General features: G+C 42.5%; 1 protein-coding gene across 2 annotated transcripts in view; it reads right to left on the reverse strand.

Moving 5' to 3' along the window:
- Positions 1–2,343: 2,343 nt before the first annotated feature.
- Positions 2,344–19,699, reverse strand: part of ilrun (inflammation and lipid regulator with UBA-like and NBR1-like domains) — a 130,404-nt gene continuing 113,048 nt past the window's right edge. For both annotated transcript variants that reach the window (XM_038819956.1, XM_038819959.1), the window contains exon 5: positions 2,344–4,205. In XM_038819956.1, the coding sequence (XP_038675884.1) occupies positions 4,089–4,205 (117 nt within the window). In that variant the 3' untranslated portion in view covers positions 2,344–4,088. The remainder of the gene's footprint in view (positions 4,206–19,699) is intronic.

Raw genomic sequence — 19,699 nt, forward strand, 5'->3', positions numbered from 1 at the left:
AACTCATTTTTAAAGTGAGGTGTAAAGAGAAATTGACAAACAGAACAGTAATGTATACCTTTAAAAGAAAACTTCAATTTCAGGATTCCATTGATGAGGTCGGAAACTAAAAGAGGCCATCGATGGCTATAATAAAACTAAGAGAGGAGAGGGAGAGTATGAGAAGAGAATCGCAAAGTACTAAAAAACGTTAAATGTTCTACACATCAGTAAAATAGATTTTTTTTTTAAATGACTCCCCAAATCCTGCCCACGACCTACACGAGTGCAATGGAATACTCCCCACTTGCAGCTCCAATAATACGTAAGAAGCTCGACACCATCCAGGACAAAGCAACTTGCTTGATTGGCATCCCTTCCACAAACATTCACTCCCTCCACCACCAACACACATTCGCAGCAGTGTAATAACAATAATCTTTATTAGTGTCACAAGTAGGCTAACATTAACACTGCAATGATATTACTGTGAAAATCCCATAGTCGCCACACTCTGCCATGTGTTCGGGCACACTGAGGGAGAATTCAGAATGTCCAATTCACCTAACAAACATGAGTTTTGTGACTTGTGGGTGGAAACTTACACAGACATGGGGAGAATGTGCAGACTCCGCACAGACAGTGACCCAAGACAGAATTCGAACCCGGGTCCCTGGCCCTACCATCTCCAAGATGCACTGCAGGAACCTACCAATGCTCCTTAGGCAGCACCTTCCAAACCCATGACCACTACCATCTAGAAGGATAAGGGCAGGAGTTATCTGGGAACACTACCACCCAGAAGTTCTCCTCGAAGTCACTCACTATTCTGACTTGGAAATATATTGCTGTTCCTTCACTGTCACTGGGTCAAAATCATGAAATTCCCTCCCTAATAGCACAGTTGGTGTACCTATGCAGCATGGATTACAGCAGCTCAAGAAGACAGCCCACCACCTCCTTCTCAAGAGCAATTAGTGATGGGCAACAAATATTGGCCGAGCCAGCGAAGCCCACATCCCGCAAAAATTAATTTAAAGAAAGGTGGGACACCAAGATGAGAAATTGGGAACATGTTGATCAGTGGAAATTTTACAAATAATTTCAGTGAATACAGAAGACATTGTGGAGGAAATAAATCCTGAATTAGTTAGATTATGATACCATAATAAAAAGTAAATTATGAAAAAATTAAAAGGATAAGTGGCCAGGATCGCATTGCATAAATAGATCCATTGATCTGAAGGGGAAAGTGGAACAAATAGTTGAGATCCTCCAAATTATATATTCTATCAAATGTGATGTGTGACAGGGGACCAAAGAGTGGCTAATATAATACAGGTTTTTAAAAGTGGAGGCTGCATTTACCCAAGCAGAAATTACAGGCTGGTTACTTTAACATCGGTAGTCAGAAAAAATTTGGAAGCTTTAAAAATGAAATTACTAAATGTCTAGATGAACATGTCATAATTGGGAGTCATCAACATAAATTTCAGAAAAGAAGAGCGCATTTGACAAACCCAACTGAGTCCTTCAGCGATATGAAATATGGTGATGTGGGGTCAACGCAGTAGATGCATTGTACACAGTCTTTCAGAAAGCCTTACTTTGGTTTCTCTTTAGATCGAAGAAATCTTTCACCTTTTACTGAAGAATTCTGTGGTGATTTGACAAATTACCACAACAGTAGATTATTGGAGAACCGCTTTGGAATTTGGGTAATGATTAAAACAAGTTACATTGAAGGAAGATAATTCCTACTGTGCAGGTGGCCATTCAAGCCCATCGAGTCTGCACCAACCCTCTGAAAGAGCATTCTACCTAGGTCCATTCCCCACCCCTTTCCCATAATCCCAACTAACGTGTACATCTTTGGACACCAGGAGCAATTTAGCTTGGCCAATCTACCTAACCTGTACATCTTTGAACTATAGGAGGAAACCCACAGACAGGGAGAACATGCAAACTTCACACAGTCACCCAAGTCTGGACTTGAACTGGGTTGTGGCACAGTGAGCCAGCAGTGCTAACCACGGTGCCACCAGTTTCTCAGTCATTGGAAACAGTGTCCCACAGGGTTCTGTTCTGAGATCACTATATTTGGATGTGGAGCCAGACGGATTGATGTCCAAGTTTGCATCCAATATTAAAATAGGAGGCATAATAAATAAAACTAAGAACCAAAGGAAGTTACAAGGGGATATTTTTTTTTCATTGATAAGATGGAGTTTAGTGTCAGCAGAAGTGAAATATTAGATTCTGAAGTTATGATCACATTTTGACTGTTGGCTTCTGGGTGACATGGAAGAAGAGAGACTTGGGACTCAGTGAATACAAGGAATTAAAACTACCACTTCAAATCGATAAGGCCATAAAATTGGTTTAATCAGAAGATATAAGAAACATAATAGTCAAGATGTGAAGTTGAACTTAATTAAAACCTTTAAAACACCACACTTATGAGTAATTTGTGCACTTTTAGGTTCTACAATTAAAAGAAGGATGTTAAAGTACTACAAAAGACATTGCCTGCTCCTGCTATGAAGAACACAAAAACAAAGGCAGACTGGAAAAAACTGATGCTGGTTTTAATCAGAAAAAAGATTAAGGGTGATATTTTTACAGTAATTTAAAACTATGACATGGTAAGAATGTAGTAGATATAAACAGAAAGAGATTGGTGAGGGATCTAGAATCAGAGGAAGTAAATGAAAAATATTTGGGATAGAGAGAATTTCTTTTACAAAGAATTGAGGTGCTGTGGAATGCATTTGTGAGTAAAGTAGCAACCATTATTTGTTAATCAAATGTTAGATGACTGAATGTCTCATGTTGCAGGAGGACAGTTTGTCAATGAAAAGTATTCCCAGCAAGAGCTCAAACAGGAAGAGTATCCCCAAGGAAAGTAGCCTCCCTTGCAGTGTATTTAGGGTTACATTTCCACAGCTTTGATCTGTTCAACTCAAGTATAAATTGTGATTGCCTTATATTCCTTTTATCATGTACTTAATTGTACAGATGAGGGAACGATGGCCATATTTTACACTGGACCCGAGGTTGGAAAGGGCCGATTCTCAAATAACAGAATCTTGCCACAAGAAATACATTTTTAATAATATTTTTATGAGACCACTGCCAAGGAAAACATGTCTTGTCCGTCCATAATTGTCCTTCAACTGAGTGGCTTGTTAGGTCATTTCAGAGAGCAGTTGTGTTACATGTAGGCCAGAGCAGATAAGAATGGCAATTTCCTTCCCTAAATGGAATAAGTGACCTATTTGGATTTTTACAATAAACTTTCAATTCCAGATTTAATTGTATGTAAATTCCACCGGCTGCCATGGTGGGGTTTGAACCCATGCCCCCGGCACATTAGACTAGGCCTCTAGATTACTTCTGCAATGATTTTGCCACTACATCACTATCTCCCCATCTGTACTCAAGTGCATATAATGGTGTATCATCAGACGTGGTTGCTGAGTTTAGAAGACTAAGCTAATAACCTCATGTGATTATAGGGTAATGATATTCAATATGTTGGAGCAGTGTGCTGGATCCTTTGTGATTCAACTCAGGATGGCTCTGTATGGTTTCAGCATTGAAAGTATATGCTGTACCAAACCTCCCATGTATTTTGCATTTCTTGTCATTCTTGCACCATGCTACTTACTTCATTCATTTGCTGTATACCCATCTTCAGTTTAGTTTATGTCTGACCTCCATTATGACTCTTACACATCCTTCATTCCTTCCCTTCTAATTTTGCTAGCTATACTTTCCTCTCCTCCACTCATTCCCAGAACCTATTTCCTCTTTTCCAATATCTGACTCCTCTGCATTCTCATTCATAGCATTTTATTGTTCCTCTTAATAGAACCCACAGCATCTTAAATCTCCACATAAACTTCATGTAGAACAGAATTATAGACGATACATTATTTATTCCATGCTTTATCTTCTTGAAGGCTTGTTGCAGCTTATTATACAGAAATGAACAAGACAGGGTTGGCTGATGTTGTTTTAATACGAATGCAGTTTTCCAAGCTGGTGTAGGATCAATGTTTGTGTCTTGTGTGTGACAAACTCAGTCAGGCTGCTGGATTAAATGTTCAGTGCTTCAAAGATGTGCAATCCACATCACTTGGTTCACTTTCAAGTTCCTCATCCAGAGCAGCATTAGTGTCTTGGGAAATGATGTCATCCATGGCCTTGCAGCTTAGTTGGATCTGTATTTGGAGAAAACAAAGTAAACGGTCATTAAAATTCTTAAAATCTTAAAGAACAGAAAACCCAAAACCAAATCTTATCATTCTTGGCAAATCCTGGTGCCAAAAAAATAAAGGCATTAGTGATTTAATAACGGCGTAAGAAGAATATAAAGGGCTCCGACTTTTAAAGCACACTTATCCCTTTCGAGTTACTTCACATGACAAGGCTGATAGATGCAAGGATTCTAAGTGAAATAAAGCTTGAGCATTCTCAATCCAGGCCCCAATGGATGAAAGTCCACAGAAAAAAAAACATATCCCTGAGAACCAATTCAAGAAATTGAAGTGGCACATGGTTTGGAAGAGGTAGATGTTACAGTAGAGGAGGTGAACAAAAGAAATTCCATAGCTGCTAATGATAGGGCAAGAGCCTCCAGGGTGCACAAGGGCTAGAGATGGAGGAAGAGTGTTCTTTGGGATTGTAGATTGTGATTGGAAACTGGTGGGGTGGGATTACAGGTAAGGATGTGTGGTCACGAAAATATTTCAACATGAGGATGAGAATATGACTTGAGACATTGGAGGATTGGGAGCCAATACAAGTCAGCAAGCACAATAACAATGGGTAAGTGGAACTTACTGCAAGTTAGGATACAGGCAAGAGTTCTCAGAATATGAAGTGGAGAGCAGCTAGGCATACAGTGGAACATTTGAGATTAAAGGCGACAAAGGCATGGATCTAGTTATAAAGTGAGTATCTTGATAGAATGTTAGCAAAACTGGAGGTTTCGTAAGTAATTTAACACTTTTGTAATTGCCCCGGTGTCTCAATAGCAGCATCGATGTGTTCCACTCCACACGTGCAGTAAACGTCGTTGGCATATTAGTGGGCCTGACCCAGTATTCTCCAGGGCCTCCGCAAGCCTCCATCTCCACCGGGGAAAATCCCCGATGACGAGGTTCACTTGTGCTTTCAAAAACCCTGAAACAGGCGCGTGACGGGTGGCTATGCAAAGTGTCCAACATCGCCAGTGTGCTGACAGTTGTGCCGCTGGCCACGGGGCTTCTGCCAGGGCTTGGAGGGAGCCGTGGGATTGGGGTGGTGGGCACAAAAAACCATTGCCACAGCCTGCCGTGTAGCTGCGCATGTCGCTGATTGCCTACTGTGAACTTTGCACAACGGGCCATATGGGTGCCCCCCCAGGCCACCCATCCGAGGTACCTTCGGGCCCCAGTCAACCTATCAACTGGATGGGCGTGCTCCAGCGCAACCATGTTGGCTGGGATGAGTGTGTATGAGAAGTGGAATGCTAATATGCGGCTGCAGCCTGTCGAGTGTGAATCCCAACCCGTTGAATCAGAGTCCGTTTTCCATTGGAATCGATCATGTTCCACGTGATGCCGGTGCTAGCCCTCAACAATTGTTGAATCGACCCAGATATGGCACCAGTTTTGTTGTCATAAAACTCCACGATCCTGCCTTAGGGTCAACAGCTAGTCTCAGGAACGGACAATCCAGCCGATAGGATTTTGAGGGGAGCATGACAGGGTAGATGCGGAGAGGATGCGTGGGGAAATATAGAACAAAGGGACACAGTTTAAAAATGAGGGGTCGCCTATTTAACATGGAGATGAGGAAAAAATGGATTTTCTGAGGGCCTTGGAATTCTCTTCCCCAGAAAGTGGAGGCTGGGTCAACGGATATATTTAAAGTTGTTAGATTTTGATCAAACGCATTATGGATGAGTAGGCAGTATTAGAATTAAGTGGAATTAAGGCCACAATCACATTAGCCCGGGTGTGATCTTACTGACTGACAGGTCCAAGGAGCCAAATGGCCTATGCCTGCTCTTGTTTCTTATGATTTTATGCATATTGACCATATGATACAGTCAAACATTTGGCTAATATTAAAAATTCAAAGTTAAAGGAAATGATCAAAACAAATTAGATGTTGCAAATGGTACTTAAGAAAAAGACCTTAATCTCTAGGACCAGGATTCAAATTCAACCAACTGTGGCAGGGTGGAACTCTACTTTCTCTCTCTGCTGCGAGGATCTTACATTAAATGAGTTTAACATGGAGCCTGAAGAATAGAAGTCCACATTACTAAATCGGCAAGATTACTCAAAGGCCACAATTGTGGAAGAAATTATTATATTCACATTTGTGACTTAGGATTTCACCTTCTATATGCAGCAGCACAGTGGAGGAAACTTTATTCTGTATGGAGCCAATGCTAGAAATATTGACACGGAATAGTGTTACCAGTCCAAATATCCCTTCCCTTTGATTTGCAAACATAATTCAGAGAGAACTCTATTGTTTTGCTCAGCTTTTCCATTTAATATTGTGCTCTCATGACAGTATGTTACTGAAAAATACCATAGTGTAGTAAAAAAGATTGGATGTGAATTATCATTAGAACTGCTCTATCAATGCAATTCAACATTAAAAACTTTGCACTGCATCTTTATAAAAATTATGAATTTCAGTCTCAAGCAATTACCACATTGAGAAACAGATTCACGTCAAATATTTAAATCCCATTACCATACATTAAATTATTACACAAAACATTGTAATACTTTCCAGGCAACAGAGAAACAGAAAGATAAGGTTAATATTTCATACAATGGTTATGCCATTTTGTCCATGCTGGTTCTCAAGAGAAACTCAATTCATTCACTCCCCAACCTTTCCTCATAGCTCTGCAACTTTTCTTGTGCTTATCCAAATCCCTTCTGAAAGCCCCAATTGAATCCACCTCGATTACACTTCCAAATCTGCACAATTTGTTGCATAGATATTTTCCCTCATGTCAGGTTGCTTATTTGTCAATTACTTTGAGTGTTCTGCTGAGAAAGTTTGGAGATTCTCGATCTTGATGCACTAAGTTCAATAAACTGCACTTAATGAAAAATAAACATCTACACTACCCACGTACGACTGAAATTGACTTACGACATTGCTAGTTTGGTGCTACATTGTTAGCCTGACACACCCAATTACTGTGCTATGCCATGGTTACTTGTCTGGATGGGACTTTGTGGCTATGTAAAGATCTACAACAAATAAATAATTTTTGAGACTGTGTGATTTCTCTAAAGCTCACCAGCAGCAATGGAAAATTTTCAAATGAAAACAGGTTCCTCTTAAAAAGGGAGTGACTTTCTTCTGTTGGTTTACATAGGGTGGCTCTGCCCCAGAACTACCAAAATATACATAAACACCCATTAAATATACATCATTTGTATTAACTTCTCTTCTTCAGGTTTCTTCCTCTTGTCAAGAGTTGTGCCAGTTGCTTCTACTGCAAACAACCGCATTTAATATTAACTAAAAACAATAAAAATTGGAAAATGGGTTGTTGGAAGCTAGTGACAGACCCCAATGCTTTACTTCAGTTGTAATGTAGGAAACACTGCAGCCAATTTGCACACAATAAGGTCGCAATGTGGTAATGACCAGGTCATCTGTTTTTGTGATATTGAGTGAGGTATAAACATTGGCCATGGCACTAAGGAAAACGTCCCTGTCCACTTAAAAAAAAATGCCATGGAATCTTTTAAACCTACCTGAGAAAGTAGATGGGGCCTCAGCTCCATGCCTCATCCAAGAAATGACACCTTTAATAATGCAGCACTCCCCTTAGTACTGCAATCATTTTGCGCTCAAGTCTCTGGGGTAGAACTTGAAGCTACTACCTTCTGAATCAAGAGGCACAAAGTAATATAAAAATATCACCCCAGGGTTGCATTTTCATCAATATTGTGTAATGGTAATAGGCATTATCCATTCTAACAGAACCTTCAGCCCCAACCCCCTCCACATGTACCAATATATTCTTCTGTTTTCCCCTGCTGTCATGAAGACAGTAGCCCATTCTGGATCAAAATTTTATAAGTCAGCAGTCCTTTGGAAGCTCTTTCATGTGGCCATTCATTACACGTGAACCTACTTGAATGGGAACAGTAGCTAACCTTTTTCCTTTCCGAGCCCAGATCCCGCTGGAGCGAATTACAGAACACTTACTGCTGTAGCAAATACATTACATGTAGATCCTTGCACCCAGTGTGAATGGATGGTGCACTTGCCCCATAAGTTACCAAGCCATATAGTTACACTATATTCAATACACAATCATTGCAAATAACTCAACTGTTCATTCTTGTATCGAAGTGTCATCATGGAACCATGCCTTGGCTGGTGAACACAATGACATCCAGTAGTGGGCTACAATAAACCTCTTCTTCTACCATAGTGCGGATCATTAAAAGTGGTTACACCACATTTTTTGAGTACTTTGCTCAGTTATGCTCTCTATGCTACTGTAAGAATATTGAAGCACTGGCATGGGTACAAAACAGGTTAAAAGGATGATACCAAAGCTGAGAGGTCATAACCATCAGTAAAAACAAAACCACCTGGGGTTCTCTTCTCCAGAAAAGAGGAGGCCGAGGGGTGACCCGAGAGGTCTTGGCAATTTTGCAGTTTGATAGCCCATTTATTTACCCATTAAATCGAGCATCATACCCCACTGACCTGCTGCTATGCTTGCCGGGTTTAAACATGGCAGCAGGCTGGACTGCTAATAAAAGAACCTACTGCCAAATGGCACAGATCTGGAGGAGAAGATGAAGGATTTCCTCTCCTTTATCAGTAGCCAAAGTGGCCGCACATCAGCACACCAAATTAAACTTATTTCAAAAAGAGGTGGAAAATAGCCACTTTTGAGATCTCATTCTCAGTAATAAAGTCACAGCTGTCATCAGCGGTGATCAGTCCTGCGTTTTGTTGACGCTACTGTTTGAGTATTGGGATTTTTGAAATGATTATGTTCTTGGAAGAAGCTCATTTGGAATACATGTTGCATACCATGCGTGCACAGAGGAAGCTTTTTCAAAAAGAGGCAACTAAAGCACACCTTTGTCAAATCAGTCCTTTAAGGACCATAAAAAACTATCAATATCCAGATTAAGGAACTGAGTAGCAAGATAAGCAAGATTTCAAATCCATTCAATTGATGTGAAAGTTTCTTCATCAATGGATAAGACAAATATCAGTTGTAACCAAGCTCAAAGTCAGTAGAATAAATTCTGTCCATAATTTTACAACAATCTGCAACCTAACTCCAATTGCCCATTCATATGATGTAACAAGTGCAATAAGGGTGCTCTTGAGAGATTAAATTAAATCAAGAGCTTAATTTGCATCAACCAGCATCTAATACGTGGTACTGGAATGGTCTGGATAGAGAGAAAAAAACTGTCTGCACACAACGCCAATAAGTCTTAGCACAATGAAAAATAGAATTTGATCCATCTTGTTTGAGGGTAGGCAGTGGGGGATGGAGGAGAAATATTAGTGACTCAAACAAGGTTTTTTCTAGTATATTTGTTTGGATTTTTCATTTTTGCAAGCAATGCAACAAAATTACAAAATGCTTACATCACCATAAGCAAGGGAAAATAAATGGCTCAATATACACGAATAGGAGAACCTTATAACTGGCTCATTCAATCATTAGGCATACCCGACAAGCCCCACCAGAGAAGGGGAGAAACCGGATGAAGCCAAGAAACGTGGTAAAACAGTGCACACCCTCCCACAACGCGTCTTCTCACAATTATAAGTGTTCAGGATAGCTTTTCCACGCCATGTTTGAGCACGCTCCAATATAGATCTCCTTTAACACACCAAAAGCACCAATGACACACCACAGCCTCCTCTCCTCTGATACCAAACCTGTCTGCACCCACCCAAGGACCAATCACAGATTATTTATACCCACCCTTACAAAAGAAAACAAAGAAAATACACAAAAACCCTAGTTCGAAATAAGAGTTACATATGTAACACAATGCAACTTAACCCCATTTTAAGGTTCAGGACAGAACCAACACCATTCCATAGAGTTGTACAGACAGGGCCAACAACAACATTTTAAATATGATGAAGCCTTCAGGGCCTCCAAAGATAAACAGAGGGGAAAAAGAACTAGAGCAACTAGAAGTAAATTACAGGATAACAAACTATCATATTTCTCTCCTTGAAAAACTCCCGAACTGATCTAAAGATATCAACCATCATTGTCCACCTGAGTCCACCATCACAGGAAGGATACGAAGAACAATCTCTCTCTTCAACAGACTAGCCAAGGATGAACCAAATCCACCTCAGGATGTGCTACCGTACATCCTTAACAGCTCTAAAGAAAAAAGTAAAGACCCAGAAAGAAAACTCCAGCCTCAAGAAAGAGTCTCAAGGAACCCAGTCCTCCCCAGGATACATAATCTGCCAATGTCTCAAATCTGTCAATGTCTCAAAGGGCAGGCCCTTACCAGGAAAGTGCTCTTCCAAATGCAAGAACCCTCTCATGTGCCTCCACCATTCTCCCAAGAATACCTCGCAAATAGTTATCCAGAACATTTTTAATGGTGGCCATCATCCAGATATACACAACACTGCTGAGGCAAACACCCACTCATCACTAACAACGCCACTGCCAAGATTGCCGTCCCACCCCAGCCCACTCTGACCGCCACGATCAAACAAGGACTTTCTACAATTTATCTTGGCTCCTCCTCGTAATACACCAACCGGGATTCTCCAGGGGCTTAGCGCAAGATAGTATCCCAAGAAAAGACAACCAGGATGAAATAAAGGATTACAAGATGAGCAGCGCCAGAGCTCACGGAAATGCAGCCATTCCTGTGCTCACATCACATGACTCCTGACTCAGAGTTATTGTAAATTATAATTACACCAGGTGTCGTTTGTGATGTGACAACAGCCATCCAAGACAACAGCTGGTGGCTGCAGCACTATTAATATGGGCTTAAGCAGCATCTGAATCCTGTCAAGTACTTTATTTAATATTTCTTTTAATGGAAAGGAAATACTTGATACAAATATTTTGCTCCTCTCTTGAATTGTATCCTTTTTCAGAGTCTTCAATGCTTGCTTTAACCTTAACAGAAAGTAGAAAGGCAACCACAGAACAAGGACAAATTGAGGAAAGAAACCTTCAAAAAGATGTCACACAAAATATATTTTATTTATCATCCAAGTAAATTTCAAGTATCTTTTACTGTGTGGTGCATTTCAGAGCTCTATAGCTGCACACTGAATTAGGTTTTCAGGTTTACTCAAAATGTGCAACGCAGTACTTTGTTTTCGCTTATTCCTTCACAGTACAGCTCCTTCTAATGATTTGGACTGTGGGAAGAAAGAACCCTTAACCTCCCTAGGCAGCACCGTAGCATTGTAGATAGTACAATTGCTTCACAGCTCCAGGGTCCCAGGTTTGATTCCCAGCTTGGGTCACTGTCTGTGCGGAGTCTGCACGTTCTCCCCATGTATGCGTGGGTTTCCTCCGGGTGCTCCGGTTTCCTCACACAGTCCAAAGATGTGCGGGTTAGGTGGATTGGCCATGCTAAATTGCCCATAGTGTCCAAAATTGCCCTTCGTTTTGGGCGGGATTACTGGGTTATGGGGATAGGGTGGCGGTGTGGACCTTTGGTCGGGTGCTCCTTCCAAGAGCTGGTGCAGACTCGATGGGCCAAATGGCCTCCTTCTGCACTGTAAAATTCTATGATTTCTAAACAGTACAACTGCTTGACAGTTAATAAATCATGTATCAAATTCCTTGGCTCCAGCTGGGTAGGGCTTGCCTGGTTTTGGCCAAAACTCTCTCTCTTGGTACTCTATTAAATGCCATAAATGTAAACACAATTGTTCTGCTTTAAATATTTCAAAATCATATAATATTGTCTTAATTCAAACCAAATATTAAAACATGAGTTAAGATGTTGTGAATCCAGTACAACTTGAATACATCTCAGTTAGAGAATATTTCATCAAGCTATTGTACTATCAATAGAGCAATTCACCTTCAAGGTGAAGGTCATACTGCTCCACAGCCAAATGCGTAGAATGTTATTTGCGTTTACTCATTTTGTTAAAAACACAGACATGATGAAATTGGTGGAATATTAGATTAAATACCAGTCATTTAAATCTTAACTTGATCACTAAATATTTTTACATGACACATACATCCTCTTTGAACGACTTTTGTATCAATAGGCATCTCTTTTCCAAATACCTTTCACCCGCCTTTGAGCAATAAAAATGCAAATAAAATACAGCAAATTATAGATTTCACAACATTAGAAGGAAATACCAGCCGGCCAATATATATTTTGCTCACTTTCATACCTTAACCTCTATCCTCAATTGGGAGGACAAAATTTTTAAGAGACCTATGGGCAAGAAATTCCAAGATTTTCAAGGCAAGAAAGAAAAGACAGAAAGGCTATTCTTAGAAGTAAAATTCAATTAGTAAATCAAAATAGGCAAAAATGTAGAAGTTGCAATATATATGACTTTGATCATTTGCAAAATGTTACATTTTCTTGATAGTTGTCTATACTTGTATTTAATAATCCTCATTTTATTTGGAAATATAATTCTGAAAAGAAAAGTTGCATGAAAGAAAGCATTGTTACAAGCTCAACCTGGGGAAAAGCGGTCCTTAGGGAATTTGGGGAGTTTTCAGGATACAAGCTCAACCTGGGGAAAAGCGAGCTGTTAGTCGTGCATCCGGGGGACCAGGAGGGGGGGATTGGTAGGCTCCCACTAAAAATAGCGGAGAGGAGTTTTAGGTACTTGGGAGTCCAGGTGGCCAGGAGCTGGGGGGCCCTACACAAACTCAACCGTACAAGGCTGGTGGAGCAAATGGAGGAGTTTAAAAAATGGGACGTGTTGCCGCTGTCACTGGCGGGCAGGGTGCAGTCCGTCAAGATGACGGTGCTCCTGAGGTTTTTGTTCCTGTTCCAGTGCCTTCCCATCCTTATCCCGAAGGCGTTTTTCAGGAGGGTCAGTAGGAGCATTACGGGGTTTGTGTGGGCGCATGGGACCCAGAGGGTGAGAAGGGTGTTCTTGGAGTGAGGCAGGGATGGGTGGGGGCTGGCGCTGCCCAACCTCTGTGGGTACTATTGGGCTGCTAATGCAGCGATGGTGCGCAAGTGGGTAATGGACGGGGAAGGAAGGGGCAGCATGGAAGAGGATGGAAATGGCGTCCTGTGTGGGCTCGAGCCTGGAGGCGCCGCTCCCTCCAACGAGGTATACCACGAGCCCGGTGGTGGCGGCTACCCTCAAAATTTGGGGGCAATGGAGGCGACACAGGGGGGAGGTGGGGGCCTCCATGCGGTCCCCGATACGGGGGAACCATAGGTTTGTCCCGGGGAATATTGACAGCGGGTTCCTGGGTTGGCACAGGGCAGGTATGAGGAGGTTGGGGGAGCAGTTTGTGGATGGGAGGTTTGCTAGCCTGGGTGAGCTAGAGGGGAAGTTCGGGCTCCCCCTGGGGAACATCTTTAGATACATGCAGGTAAGGGCGTCTGCCAGGCGGCAGGTGACGGGGTTCCCGCTGTTGTCCCCGCGTGGGGTCCAGGACAGGGTGCTCTCGGAGGTGTGGGTTGGAGAGGGGAAGATTTCGGAAATATACCAAGTGATGCAGGAGATGGCCGAGGCCTCGCTGGAGGAGCTAAAGGATAAATGGGAAGAGGAGCTGGGTGAGGAGATTGAGGAGGTGACGTGGACGGATGCTCTAGGAAGGGTGAACTCCTCTTCTTGTGCGAGGCTCAGCCTCATACAGTTTAAGGTGCTGCATAGGGCTCATATGACCGGGACAAGGATGAGTCAGTTCTTTGGGAGTGAGGACAGGTGCAATAGTTGCTCGGGGAGCCCAGCGAATCATGCCCATATGTTCTGGGCATGCCCAGCGCTGGGGGAATTTTGGAAGGGGGTAGTAAGCAGGGTGTCGAGGGTGGTAGGATCCAGGGTCAATCCTGACTGGGGGCTCACGGTATTTGGCGTTGCAGAGGAGCCGGGAGTGTAGGAGGCGAAAGAGGCCGGTGTTCTGGCCTTTGCATCCCTAGTAGCCCGGCGGAGGATTCTTCTTCAGTGGAAGGATGCGAGGCCCCCAAGCGTGGAGGCCTGGATCAATGATATGGCGGGGTTTATCAAATTGGAAAGGATGAAATTTGCCCTAAGGGGATCAGTACAGGGGTTTTTCAGGCGGTGGCAGCCTTTTCCGGATTTCCTAGCAGAACGGTAGGGGAAAAGGCCAGCAGCGGCGGAGGGGGGGGGGGGGGGGGGGGCGCGTTTCGGTGGTGAGGGTTGAAGGGATGTGTACATATGTTCTTTGATTACGACGGGCGTTAATCTATTTTTCTTTTCTTTTTTGTATTTACAGGGGGGGGGGGGGTCTGTTCTCTTTTGTTTTTCTCGGTTGTTAATATATAATATTTTCTGTTATTAATATTTTGTAAAAATTGGAATAAAAATTATTTTTAAAAAAAAGAAAGCATTGTACATTTTATTTCAATAAAATGGTTTGTACAAAAACAAATTGTACCCTAAAACCATGTAACAAGTCACAAAGATCACATCTCCTGCAATGAAAATTTGAGTCAGCAAATGAATAATGCCAAGTTACTTCATCACAGTTAGTTGTGATTTGTTAATTAGACAGATAGAGATGGATAAAATGGTGGGTTAGGCAAGTCAACGGTAAATGAAATTCAATGTGAGTAAATGTGAGATGGTCTGATTTTGTATGAAAAATAGAATTATACTTTTGGGGAAGACTGGGTGATATGGAAAGTGACAGGGAAAAAGGACGTTCAGACTCAAAAGGCTTTAGAAGCAGCATCTCCGGTGAACAATGCTATTATAAAGCTAATTGAATACTGTTTTTTTATGGCATGAAGGACAGAATGAAGTTCAAAATGCTGAATTTTTGTAAAACCTATACAAAAATCACAATTGGAGCATATGTTCCACACAATAGGATGTTGAAGCAAGAGAAGAAACAGTGCAGGTTCACTACAACGCTGTTTCAGTTTGAGGGAACAAAATTGAAATATTGGGGCTCTTTGGTTAGAAAAAATTCTGGGTGATTCGATTAAATTGTTTCAGATTCTTAAACAATGGGAAACAATAGAGAGAAAGAGTATTTTACAGTGGTTGAGAGGACAACAATGAAGAATCATAGATGTACAGTAAAATGCAAGAGCCTTGAGACAGAGAACAGGAGAAGCTCTTATTTAAACGAGTGCTGTGCAGCTGTGGACTGCGTTGCTGGATAAGTGATTGAAGCAGAAACCATGTCATCATTCAAGAATAGATTAGAAGATTGAAGGAGGTGGGAATAAGGAATTATGACAACAGAGCACATGGGATTAAGGCTGCTGCTCTTGCAGTGGATAAGCAGCAACACAAATTGGTTGGGTCGATCAGCAGGTTTCAATGTTGCAATTTCTGTGCAATTTTAAGAAGGTTTGGTACTTAACCCTTGGATAAGGAACTAATATGCAAGATAAATTTAAGTGGTGGGTAAGAAAAAATGTCTAAGAACAAACATAAATGGGAAAGTTGACTTAGGTAATTTTAAGAAACTTGTAATGTTAACTCAACATTTATTTTCTTTTAGGCAACCAAATTTCTCTCGGGACACCAAAGATAATTGGATATTTTATGTTATATGTTTCTTGGAAAACAGAATAGTAGCAAAACAAAAAGCACTGAATGGTTTGTCTAATTTTCCTCTGTTCAGAGAAATCATTTTGAATTCTGACATTTTAATTGCTACCAGTAAGTTTTTATAAAGGGAAGATTACCTACCTTTGATATGGTGTTTCTTATCCTTTAACCATAACCGTAACTTCCGCGCAAACTCCAAATAATATCTTTAATACACTTCAAGCAGGAGAAATCAGTAGATCAATGTTGCTCCATATAGGGGCTGGTTTAGCTCACTGAGCTAAATCGCTGGCTTTTAAAGCAGACCAAGCAAGCTAGCAGCATGGTTCGATTCAATGTTGATCGTGTTAAAAAGAAATCCCAGAGCATAACAATAATTTAAAAATTACAACTAGAAAATTGAAGTCCAATTCTATAGAGACTATGCGGAGTCTTTATAACCAATTACTCCAGTCACAAAAGAGCATTATGTACTGGAGCTAAACATGATTTTAAAAAACAAACATTCCAATTTTTGTTGCCGTATTGTTCGTCCTTATTTTTCGTTCCATTTAATCTTACCTGTATTTTTCTCAGCCCTTTAAAGAAAGTTGAAGAGCACTCACTTACCTGGTTTATATTCTCGTCTTGCTAGCACTACCTGTTTTGGAATGATAAATGAGCTCTTCTTAAGAAAGGTTTAAAAATTGAAAATTAGGTTTTTGTTAGCCAATAAAATCCAAGACACAGGAAGTTGGCATAATGATATAGACGGGGTCAGCTCAAATTGCCAAAGTTTGTACAATACGTGGCAGTGGTTACAAAAAATGAATAATTGCAGACAAGATGTTTGAAAGCTAGATATTGACAATATCTATAGAGTTATGGACATTAGAATAAAACATAGTCATCATTTATAAGGACTGAGTTTTCGTTTTATCTGATGGCCAGATTATCAGTTGATACCAACGGCAAGTTCCAAATCTATGAATTAGATTAAACAGCAATTGGACAAAGGGTTTCAGCCACTAAACCTAGAGCTCCGATGCTGACATAGGCTGATGCTTCAAAGAATTCCTCCCAGTGGAATCTGGGTTTGATCTGAGGAAGCAGTTGGAAGAAGAAATTATGTCTTTGTAGCTTTTTCTCAAAGTTGGTATTCTCAAAATTGGTATTCTAAGAATTGGACCCAAATATTAAAAATATGGTACATATATTCCACTTCGCTCTATGAAAAATAAAAATGTTAAGGGGGGGCATGGTGGAGCAGTGCTTAGCACTGCTGCCTTATGGCGCCAAGGACCGGGTTTCGAACCTGACTCCGAGTCACTGTGTGGAATTTGCACATTGTCCCTGTGTCTGCCTGGGTCTCACCCCCACAACCCAAAAGATGTGCAGGGTAGGTGGATTGGCCACATAAATTGCCCCTTAATTGGATAAAAAGAATTGGGTAAATTTCTTTTTAAAATGTAAAGAATACAAGGTTCAAAAGATTGACATTAAATTTTTTGGAGGCAAGATTCAAATTCAGCAATTGTTTTTGTAGCTGATCCTTCATGCCCTTTCCAAGAATCTTAAAAACATAATGTAATCTACTGTGGTAATTGATGAAGAACTGTAAAAACCAAATAAAGTTGTAATTAAAAATCGCATTGAATGACATAATATGCATTTGTGGAACGTGCTCCAAAGCAGGTACATTTAGGTCAGTTTGTTCCCGATATTTCTATTTCAAACAAACAGTCAGCAGATAAACCACTAAAGCGCCTGATTGAAATCAATTCCTGGCTTTCGCTGTTTCTAGATTGATATACATCACATGCAGGTACAAAATATTTAAGATCAAGTCTCCAAGGAAGACAGATCTATCTTCTTGCTGTCAGGATAGAACGAAGCCAGCACATTATACTATCGCTCTGGCCAACTCCAAGGACCTTTGGTATGCGAGGTAAGCTCAATGAGAAAATGTCTGATTCCTTTTTGCTTTATGGGGACATACCAAATTTTTAATCAATCATTTGAGCTGTCTTTTTCTATGCTTATGGTTGATTGGTCAGTAACAATATACAAAGAAAAGCTAGTTCTCCTGGCCTCATCCCAACCATAACCAAACAAGACACTTTCAGAAGAATTTGACCCAAAAAAATCAATAGAAAACAACCCTAATGGAGGAAAAGAAGCAACGGAGGGGAAGATGCCGGCAAATGGGAGTTCAAGAGGCCAATGAGAGGGCAGAAGTGGCGGAAAGGGCCACGAGCATGGGTGGACAAGCCAGTGGACCCACAAGGTGAGGGGGAGGCCCCGGCTGCCCAAGAACGGGGAGACCAGCGATCTGACCGCCAGCCTCCCCCTCCCCACCAGGAGACAGATGGAGGACCTTCCTAAAGGAGCTGGCCGCCATGAAGGTGATTAGAATAGAGATCCAGGTTGCGGTAAAGGTAGCGGTGTTGGAGGTGATGGTCTGGGAAAGAAAGTGGAGGCACAAAAGGCGGCGATCCAAGACTCTGGAGGCAGAGGTGAAAAGGTAGGTGGCAGCCCGGGGAGCTTGGAGGAAAAGATCGAGGACCAGGAAAACAGGCCCTGGCTGCAGAACACACCGATTGCAGGTGGGTCTGCCGGAAGGCATAGAGGGCAGGCACCCGACAGACTATATCTCCCAAATGCTGGACAACCTAGTTGGGATGGACAGCATCCTCAACCTCCCCAGATCTCGACAGGTCGCTCAGGTGGAAGTCCAAGGCAGAGGAGCAGCCGAGAGCGATCATAGTGAAGCTGCACCAATACCAGGACTATGAAAGCATCCAGCGGTGGGCTAGACAAACGAGCACATGGGAAGGACATGGAATCCCCCATCAGGATAGTCATCTGCAATATAAGGGAACTTAATGGCCCACTGAAAAGATCTAGCGGGGCCAGGATTCTGCGATATCGCGGCCAAGTGTTGACACCGGCGTCAAAACCGGCGCGAGTGACTCAGTCATCAACGGGTCTCCAGGCCCAGTAATTCTCCTGTTCTTCGGAGGCTAGAACGGTGGCAGAGTGCTGTTCGCTTCTCCGGCGTTGAAAGAAGGCCCTGCACGGCCAGCGCACATACGCGCATGCACGTGACGGCCATCTCCGTGTTGGCACATGGTTGCTGTCTCCACGCCGGCCCCCGCACAACATGGCAGAGCCCTACAGGGGCCCGGCGCAGAGGAACATAAGCCCCACCCCGGTATGAGCGCGCCCACTGATCGGTAGCCCGATTGTGGGCCTGTCCACCGTGGATCCCCCCCCCCCCCCCCCCCCCCCCCCCCCCCCCCCCCCCCCACCCAGGATGGTCCCCACAGCCAGAACAAAGTCCCGCCGGGTGGGACCGTATGTAAAGTACGCCGACGGACACTCGGCTCATCGAGCGCAGAGAATCGCCGCAGGGGCCGCGTTCAACAGGTTCCACAGCAGAGACAAAATTATCATGCCACTTGTGTGTGTGGTGGTGAGGCGGGGGTTTGGTTTGACCGAGATGTCCCCCATGGCCCCAACTTGCGGAAACCATAAATTCCCACCAGCCATGCACACCACTTTCAAAAAATGGACATATGACAGGGGAACGCTAACAGTTAAGAATTTTTACATGGGAGATAGACTAGCGACACTTAGCGAACTGACGGAGAACCTGGAACTACCGACAGGACAGTAACATAGGCACCTTCAGATAAAGCACTTTCTCCGCAAGGACACCCCAGGGCCCCGACAACCACATTACTGGAGGACCTGATAAACACTGACAGTAAGGAAGGGGGAAACTGCGGCAAAATCTAGGGACGGCATCTGGACAGGGTGAGACTGCCACTGGAAGAAGCCAGATGAAAATGGGGGGGGGGGGGGGGGGGGGGGGGGGGAATGAACTGGGGACAGAAGTGGGACTCTGCTGGAGTGAAGCACTGAATGGGGCCAACTCCACCTCCTCCTGTGCAAGGCTCAGCCTAATGCAGTTTAA

The sequence above is a fragment of the Scyliorhinus canicula genome, chromosome 15 (assembly GCF_902713615.1).
Source record: "Scyliorhinus canicula chromosome 15, sScyCan1.1, whole genome shotgun sequence".
Classification (NCBI taxonomy): Eukaryota; Metazoa; Chordata; class Chondrichthyes; order Carcharhiniformes; family Scyliorhinidae; genus Scyliorhinus; species Scyliorhinus canicula.